The following is a 9,729-nucleotide window of genomic DNA, read 5'->3' as shown; positions in this document are numbered from 1 at the left end:
ATTCCTTCTCACTTTTTGCTTTGGTTTAAAAAGGAAAAAAAAAAAAAAACAAGAAAAAGAAAAAGAATGTGTATGGGGCAGAGTAACATGGTACTGCTGAAAACTCTTTACTTTTTAAAAGAGGGTCTTCTCCCCCACCCAAGGGAAAAGGAAGCAGGCAGCGCAGGCAGCAGGCAAATGTTAAACCCAGCACGAGAGCAGAGTGGATGAACAAGGCTGGTGGAGAAGGTGACACTTCCCAGGGAAGCCCAGAGGAGGGTCGAGCACACCTACCTGCAGGCCGGATTCCCATGTGTTGCTGACCATCCAACACAAAGCTCCCCATGGGCTGACCCTCTGGACTATATGCTGCTCCTTGGCTCACTGAAGGATCAAGAAGAAAACCTGATTGTAGTCATTCGAGGACACAGAGGAGAAAGAAGAAAAGATATACCAAACAATCAGCAACTGTTCCCGCTGAAGCACTGAAACGTTTTACAGCAACAATGTGGTTGGCGCTTGCAAGAGGGGAGGTGGGGAGGTGGGGAGATGGTGTGGTCTGTCTGTGCGGTTCTAGGATTGAGTCGAGGTGTATGGGTAGCTTTAAAAAAGTTCTAGAGGACAGACTTCACCAGCCAGTTTAACAGGCGCGTCATCCTCAGCAGCCTTTGTCTCTTTACTTATCTCTCAGTTATGGGGAAGAAGAGCAGGGAAATGGGGAGTAGCCAATATATACATATTGCAACGTGCTACTTAGCCAAGATTTTGTGATCCTGCCATCTCTGGGTGGCTTAATAAAATATTTTCACATCAGATGCAAACATTTGAAATTCGAGCGCAATTTTACGAGGTTAAACAAACCCTACTGAACACTGGCCTTTTTACTCAAACCCAAGGAAATGGAAACATGGTAAACAGAGTATTTCAATTCTTTTATATTCTTCTCCAACAGGCCCACTGGTCTCCATTAGTGGAACAACATTTCAGTGTTACTGGGAAAATTTTGCCAGAGGAAACTACTTTTCTTAAATTCTCTCAACTGAGGCCACGGTTTCAGTCTCCAAGTTGGACACTCTTGTTAGTGACAACAGTCATCACCACAAGGAGAATATGCTTTTTTCCTATAAACCTTCTCGCGGGACACCGAAATGCCTCAGTGAACTAAGGAAATCTCAAGGTGGAATGATGAGGAGTTCACGGGTATGGCTCAAGAGTACTGATAAGTGCTTCGGAGAAACGAGGAGGAGGTACCGTGAGGAAAAAGCCACATGCATTTTAGTGGGATGGATGGGAAGCATTTTAAACAAAGGTAGTAATCTTGTACTAAAAAATAATGCTGGCAAAGCAGCAAGCTGGGCTCCAATAGAATATTATGAACAGTCCAAGCAAACGAATGGATACAATGAACTGAACAGGGGATGCTCCAGGAGTGAAAGCCACGTGAACACCAAGGAATTGTGGGTAACAAGAAAACGTGTGCTAATGATTGATGCAGACAAGCAATGAGTAATTCCAGAGCTCGCAGTCAAACAAACTGCTTGTGGCACTAATGCTTGTGCCCAATTACCAATTCAGAAAGAAAATAAAAAGCAGTTTCAGTAGAGTCAGGGTGGGAAATCTCCAATTAGCACCAATTAGTGAAGTTGCTTCCTAAATGCAATCCTGGGGACATTAGAAAAAAAAATTCTCCCAGGATGCCTGATGGAAGCATTTATTTACCAGGTGATGAAACTCCTAGAGTATAACTTGATGAGGATCTGTGCCTATGGGACATGAATGCAGAAACTAGTTGGAACTTGCCTGCTCGATTTGACTGGTCAATCATGGGCTGTACTATTCTTCTTCTGGCATTAATAAACCTGAAATAGAACAGAGAAGTCCAATCATCCAATGCAGTTTCTGCGGCCTATGAGCACTTTGGCACAAACGCTGCGGAGGATACGACGTGGTCAAACAACTACCGAGAATTATCTTTCTGATCCAAAGGCAGTTTTCCCTTTGCAGTGTTCAGAAACAGTTGACTGGATCATCTCCATCATCTGATAACCAAGTCGGGGTTGACTTTCGGACAAAGGCTCAGCGAGGGAATCAAGTTTTCCCTGAGAAAACATCTATTAATTTGCAGTGGTGCTTCTGCTTCTTGAACAAGTTGGAATCTGGTTAAAGTTCACGGGCTGGAAGATTTTTCTCCTTTCCCTAAACTCCCCGTCATAGGGAGACCTAGCTTCCCCTTGCAGCTGGTCATAAATGGAGACCAGGCTCTGGCACTCTGCTTTCACAAGGTATTGTTAGGTCAGCAAAGCCATCAATTAGGCTGTCTGAAGTTTTATCACCAACACAGCAGTAATAAGTGCTGGCCAGAAAGACTTCTGCTCTTTGGCAACTCCTGCAGTTTAAGCCTGTAAAGTTAGGGGTCATGTAGAGGTCAGTGCCAGCTGGGGGCGGCCTTTCCAGTCTAAGCTGGGACACCCAGGGCAGGGATAAGGTAACTGCCAACCATAAACCCAGCCACCTTTCAACCCACTAGAAAGACCCAGCCTCAGGTACACATGGTTGATATTAGGGCCCAAGAAACGTTTTCAAATCAGGTGGTGGCTGAATCACAGGAATGTAAAGGAGAAGCAGTTATTTCGTCTAGAAGCCTGGATCTAATTTTGTTGGAAATCCAAAAATAAGTGCCTACTTCATGTTACTTTAATGTTTAATAATGCCCATCAAATATTCATGTACAAACAGAGTAAGATGATAAGAAATCTCCTTTATTTCTCCAAATTTAATAAAAACAAAACAATTTTCTACCATTTGCGAGTTACCCTTGTCCCTGTGCATTTTTAATGCTGTGCACTGCCCACACATTTGAAGTGATGCACGGGACTCACTGGCCGTGCATCTGGTGGGGGGCATGGAGGGAGGGCATGCCGCCTATAACATCGCTAGCACCTCCTTAAAAATATACCCACTTAGAACATTTCCCAGTATTTCCAGTTTGAAATCTTAAGTGCAAGGGACTTCGTGATTAATGAGTCTGCATGGGGCCACAGGCAGGAACGGAAAACCCCTTCTTTGAAATTAGCCAGAAAACTTCTAGTGTGTGTTGGCAGCTCTGTGTTTCTAAGGAGTTGAAGTCCCTTCCTAGGAGGACAGCAGCCCGCACTTGTTCAGCCTCCTGTGAGCATTCTAGAGGGAATACAATTAGGCTGAAGAATAACAGCTGCAAGAAAACCAAAGGAGTCTTTTGCATATGGTGTTTGTTTGCAAAACAATGAACTTCTTTATTACTTAAGGAAGTACAGCTCAGTTGTCAAAAATGTTACACCCTCTCAAGGTTTGGGGAAACAAGTGACAGGACTCGGGGAGGTGGAAACAAAAGGAGAGTTGAAACTGCACATGTATTCCCACCTGGAACGTAAGTGCTACCGATGAATATCGGACCAGATCACAAAGCATTCCAGAAGCATCCCTTAGATCAGAAAAGGAACTTAATGATCTACTCTTTCCCCACTGTCTTTATGGGGACCAAGGAGGACTAACCTGCAATTCTCACCCTTTATCTTTGCAGCTTAAGACCAACTGAGATGCTCAGGCGAGCCTGGAGAAACCTTTTCTTTCCTCCTTGAAGTTTCTAATGGAGGACACACATGGCAGAGGCTTCACCTCTTTTTATGTGCTACTGATCCTGGTTTTGTTTCTTCCTACAGGCCAACTCTTTAGGTAAAATGAATTGCAATTTTTTCCCTTTTTCATTTTACCCTTTTACTCTTTTATTATTTACATCTGGAGGTTGTTCCCTTATTTATGTCTTTCTTCCCAGTTCCCCCAAACACTCCCTTCCTCACAGAGCTGCAAGGCATCATGGTTCTTAGTTCTCAGCAGGAGAACTCCACACTGTCTTCAAACAAATAATTACGGGGAAGGTTAGAGGTTCACTCAAAGGTCATTTCTTTGGATACTCGTCAGAATGTTTACATTAGTAAAAACGGGGTCCGCTCAAAAGGGTGTTCAATGGGGGACACACAACAATGCGGAACATTAAAAAAGCATTCTGTGTGCTAGCAGGTCTTTATAGAAGCGCTGAACTTGGAGATGCCACTCCGGTATTACATTTTCAACTAGTTACCATGGCATGGACTGGATGTTCACTAGCAGTTCTGGCGATGGCCTTTCTTTGCCCGGTTCTGCTAAACAAATATGCATAGAAGCCTCTGAAGGTTTTCAACTAGATCCTATTTTACAAAGGGTCATAGAGATTCTGCTTTTTTTTTTTTTTTTTTTCACTTGGGTTCCATTTAGCTTCTCTGAATTTTTGTTCTCAAACAATGTTTTTGATCCATAGTGTTCTATCTTGCCAGGATCATAATTCTACCACATTCTTTCAAATCACACAGAATTTTAAAAACATATGGGCCCCAATTTTTCAGAAATCTCTTAACTTACAACTCCTGCCAATTGTCAACTCCCCTGATCTTGGGATATCTTACAAACACCATAGATGTTGTTATCAAAATTACCAATGAATGAGTTGACTTTAAGAACAATTTAACACGAGAAAAATGCAATTACCCCACCGTACTGATGATCTGCAGGCCACTCTTAGAAAACACATCAATGTACATACAATGGAGACATTTAACTACAGATTTTAAAAATTCAGACTAGGAGTACTTTTTATTTCTTTCGTATTACTAAGATAAAATTTCCAAATGCAACCTTTCCCTAAATTACATGACAAGAAATTTTTTCCACTTCCTCTGATCTATATTTTAAAATGACCTTATTCAATGCTCAAGTAGTAAACAGAATATCAAGTTTTGATTCTACTTAAAATGTGAAGACTCTAAAATTGAAAATACACTGATCTTCAATCTTTTAAGGTCCAAGCTCCATTCAGATGGAAAAACGCAACTCACTGGTTCAAAGACAAAAGACTTGTCTTAAAAAGGCTCAAAAGGTTTTTTTGGATATTAAATGGGTCTTACAAAATAACATTTTGATGAGTTAAGTGTAAATGAATCAGACACATATGGATTAAGTTATCCTTGAATTTCACACGGGTTTAAAAAATAAGGGGAAAAGAGGGTCTTGGCAAAAACATTTTGGACTTTGCCAAACCCAAAACATTTGAAAAATTGCTGAAGACATCCAACTAACCAAAATGCAGCAAGCTGCACCCAACTTTAATGAAAACCCCCACAAGTTATTTCCAATTCAAAGCCTGTTAAGTTTCTCATCTGTATCTGATATTAAAAATTTTTCTAAAGTTTTAATGTCATCCCAGAATGATTCTGAAGTTAAGGACATGTAACACACTTCTTTATTGGTATAAACAATTTAACCTGAAATTACAAAGTCTTCTAGAAATTAAATAGCTCTTAAAAACATTCTGAGATTTGTAAAACTTGTGTGCAAAATGTGCCATATATGATAAATGCCATAAATAAAATGTGCCAGGGAGCCTAGTGCCTTATCCAGATTTCACTTAGAAAAAATTTTCATTAGCCTCATTGTGACTTTTTTTAAGGGCTACAGATAATTCCATTAGTGACTCCCATAGGGAATGAGTGCCCTAAAGTGCACTAGTTCCATTGATTTGTATTGAACACAAAGTTAGTACCCAGGCTCACACAAAGACTCGGGAGAGTATCTACTAAGACTGTCTACTTTCTCGCTAAATTTTACAAAAATAGAAAATGCATTAGTATGTGCGATTCTTAAAAATTATACACTGACTGTTAGCTTAAAAATAACTCAATTATAGAAATAAATTCAATGACTTTCCAAGAATCATGAGGCCCTTTTGAGTCAACTCAGAGATGAGAAAAGAACATATTAAAAAGAGAAAACGCAAGAGAGCAAAATATCACTGAAATCTCCTCTTGCCGTCTTACTGGAGGAGAGAGCTCCTGGAGACCTCCCCGCCTCCAATCCCCACCTCGGTCCCCACAGAAGAGCCAAACTTTTCAACTTTGCATATTTTTCTGCAACTGAAATTTGACCATCGTGGTTTTCCTTTGAAAGCTTTTTCACTCCAAAGCATATTTCAGATTGATAGAAGTAGGCTTAGGTGTCATTCCTGCTTGTTGGTTGATTTCTCTCCTTTTCTTTCTCCCCCTCCCTCCCCTTCTTTTTAAATGACTGATAAATCCCTTCTTTCTGGTTCACTAACTTCATGCCACACCTGGTAACCAACTTCTTTAGGCAGCATTCCTTTTATTAGAAAATGTAGGCCTCTGTGGAGTCACCTGGAAAGCCGCCAGCCCTGAAGGCTCTGAGGAGGAACCAAGGATCCCTGCGCTGAAGCTTTTCCCTGGATTGGTCTGGTCAAGGAAGGGGGCTGAACTGTACAAGAGGGATCAGATTATCTTGGAAGAGGTGTTATAAGCAGCTTGGTGACTAGAGACCTGGTGAAAAAGGAAGAAGTTCTGCTTCTCCACTTTACCCAGCCACGGGACTCATCAGTAAGGGTGCTTATTCACAAAGCTTGCTACTGCTTGGTGTCTGATACAATGAAGCCTCAACCTTGACAAATCAGTTATCAAGTTTCTTCACTTTTTTTCTTAACACACACAAAAAGCAAGTTTTGTTTGTTTTTTTTTTTTTTCTGTGCTCTGGTCATGGCTAAGAGTGGGGTTTTCTCAGTAAGATACACTGAAATGGTTACATTGGTGAATTAAGCAGGCTTAATGTCTTTGAATATGTACTCGGGCACATGAATGATTGAGTCATGGTGTAGCCATGAGTTTTTCACTGATGGCCACACAATGGATCTTTTCTCACGAACAACTGTGAGCAAAGTAAGGTAAATGAATGAAATTCATGGGCCACTCAGAAACACATTCACAGTTCATAATTTCCTCAAGCTACAGATTAATTTAGAATTTGATAGATACTAGACTTGTCTACAACTCTGAAAATGCATGAACTAATTACTCATACATTTATAACATGAACACATGATGCTAATCCGGAATCACAAACATTTTGCAGCTTTAGGAATATGCCTTGAGTAGTAGAACATTCAAGTTGAACACAAAAGGCTCTGGACAAAATTATAAGTAGCTAATACTTATTTTTAATGACCTTCTAATGTGTTCTTTCAATATTCTTTTACCTAATTCTTCCCTGAAGTTACAGGGCTTACATAGGTTCTTTACTAAAATACCCTACTTTGGGCAAACCCTTTTCAATTATTGTTCCATATTCCAGACTTCTCCATAGAACAAAGTGATGGAGAGGGTAGGCTCATATTCTCTGCCCTTTACTTGCTGTGTGACCTTGGGCAAGTATACGTAAATTTCCAGGCCTCTGTTTGTTTCCTGTCTATAACAGGGCACTGGTTGAGACCAGATTGTTTTGAGGATTAAGGAAGATATTGTATGTAAAATCCTTGGCACAGTGCCTGACACATAGTAAGAGCTCATTAAATGTTAGCTTACACTCAAAATGCACCTACCCAATGTCCCCTCCTAAAGAGCTCTGTCCTCTCATAGGAAATAATTAAGACTTGGTGGGTGACTATTAAGCAAATCCATGCTGAGCTGAAGAGAGGTAATCATGTGTTCTACTCTTACAAGTATCATGTGTCCATGTGCTAGTTCTTTCCCAAGGTCACAGCTAATTTAAATGTATAATGCCCTGGGGGGATTTTAGACACTGTAGTGGGCAACTGCTGGGGGGCTGGGTAGTGGGGCAAGTTATTTTGGAATCACACTCTCTAAAATGGCTCTCCACACCTGCAGGTCTAAGTGTGTTCCATGGACCAGTCACATCAACATCACAATGAGTCTGTTAGAACTGTAGAAACAGAGTAGTCCTCACCCTGGCACTAATGAATACTGAATTAGTATTTGAAAAGAGGTCCAGGTGATCTATACACATTTAAGTTTTAGAGGTCCTGCTGGAGATCACATAGCAAATAGATGATTGGGCCTTCTGCCTAAGAACAGAAATTTACAAAGATCAAGTTTTAAGCATGAAACTTAGCTATGAAAATGCATGTATTACTCTCTTAAATTATCTCAGACCTAAATAGTCTTTTAATCCCTTGCCTTGGGCAAACAAAAATTTATAATAATTTTAATTCACTTTATTCCATGCATACTTCCTAAAGGAAAAGTTTGGCCAATAAAATGCTTTTTGTGGAAACTGTTACCTTTCAGTCTCTCCGGGATGGGCAGAAGGAAGATGGCAGAATTTTCTTTCTTTTCTTTTTTTACATGTATTTCTGTAGTGTTTGAGTTTTAATAAGAAGTATAATTATTTTTATAATTAAATTTCAAAGGTGACCTGGATAATTTGGCATCTTATCTGATTAAGGTTTATATGGCCAATAGTGGAAACTTTTCAATAAAAGTATTTGGGAAATTTTCTCTACGATAGGGAATTATCTTTTATTTCCCTTATAATATGGAGCAACAATAAACACTATTCCATAAGTATAATCAGACTTGAGGGCATGTAACAAAACATCCCAGCAGGTTATGATTTTGAAGTAATGTTATTCTTACAGAATGCCATCAGATTATTCATATGTGGCTATTTATCATTGACTATACAAGTGATCCTTCAAAGCCACTTGAAAGCAAGGGAGGAGAAAACACGCACACTTCCTTAGCTATTCATATCAAGGATCTATCCTCTTAAAGATAAAATACTAAGTCAATAGATATAAGTTGTAATATATTACCTCATCCTGTACATGATTAATGGCAGATGGAAATCAACTAGAAACTGAATTACTTTGGAAGTTTTACTACTGACATTAAAATTCCAGATCTGTATGGCGACACACCTTATGGGGCTTCTGAAAACAACTCTTTTGCAGACACAGAACGTCTATAACTTTGCTCAAACTCCATCAGCATAGAAAGCAGAAGTCATCATTTTCAAATTACCAATTACCCAGTACCTGTTCATCTACCTAAACACTACAGCCCGACTGAGCTTTGAAAAGTCAACCAGTCGCTTGATATCAGTTACACACATTTAAGCCAATTCTCATTATGTTCCTAGCCATTTACTAATTCACTCTAAGAGGAGAAGATCCCAACAAATCTAGTATCTTTTTAGCTTTCATGATCACCTTTGATTGAAGTATTAATTCTTTATCCTACTTCTCAGTGGAAACTACCTAAGCATTAACTTGCCAAAAATGCACCAAGCTGTTTAGCAATTATGTATTAGGTATGTTTGAGGAGATCAAGGTGCACTCACATGCCCTCTGCTATGGATATCTCTCTGATTAGCTTGTCATCTGCTCAGAAGAAGATGTAGGCTGATTCTCCCATACAGTCTAGCAGGCCAGCTGTTAGCTGCCTGTCAAGCCCTCAAGTGGACAAGTAGTCCAGGAGCAAAAATGTCACTCCTTTGATCTGGCAAGGAGCAGCTGCTGATTTATAGAGTAGGACTTTGTTCTTCCGTTCTATTTTACTTTCTTTCCTAAGGCAGAACCACAAAATCCAGGAGAAAAAAAAAAGTGCCGTTCCCAGCAACATCAACAAGCTCTGACAACTGCAACAGGGTTTTTCTTGGCCCTAACAAAGCTCTCAGGCATCTCCTTTGACGCTCACCTTCCCCCCCCCCCCGCCACACTCCCCCCCCCCCCCCCCCCCGCCATTTTGTGCAATGCGGTAGTTATTGTTTAATTCAGCTTCTGTAAATGGAATGGACTGTGGCCAGCAAGCCTGGGGCATAAACACACCTGTATGAAAGAAGCCTTATTGTAGCAACCATCTACAAGCAAGCTCACATGAA

The 9,729-nt window shown here is 40.3% G+C and overlaps 1 protein-coding gene across 7 annotated transcripts in view; it reads right to left on the bottom strand.

The window, feature by feature from the left end:
- MEIS2 (Meis homeobox 2) overlaps positions 1-9,729 on the bottom strand; it is a 208,388-nt gene that overhangs the window by 3,844 nt on the left and 194,815 nt on the right. For 5 of the 7 annotated variants that reach the window (XM_019442624.2, XM_019442620.2, XM_019442622.2 and 2 more), the window contains 2 exons: positions 1,780-1,838; positions 274-384 (listed from right to left, as the gene is read on the bottom strand). In XM_019442624.2, coding sequence (XP_019298169.1) covers positions 274-384; positions 1,780-1,838 — 170 coding nt within the window. Of the gene's footprint in view, positions 1-273; positions 385-1,775; positions 1,839-9,729 lie in introns of all 7 variants that reach the window. The other 2 variants (XM_053889209.1, XM_053889208.1) reach the window with 1 other exon arrangement.

This window comes from Panthera pardus, unplaced genomic scaffold (assembly GCF_024362965.1).
Source record: "Panthera pardus isolate Hobbes unplaced genomic scaffold, ASM2436296v1 HiC_scaffold_24, whole genome shotgun sequence".
Classification (NCBI taxonomy): domain Eukaryota; kingdom Metazoa; phylum Chordata; class Mammalia; order Carnivora; family Felidae; genus Panthera; species Panthera pardus.
Note: the sequence above shows the minus strand (reverse complement) of the source record. Positions and strands in the feature narration are given on the sequence as shown.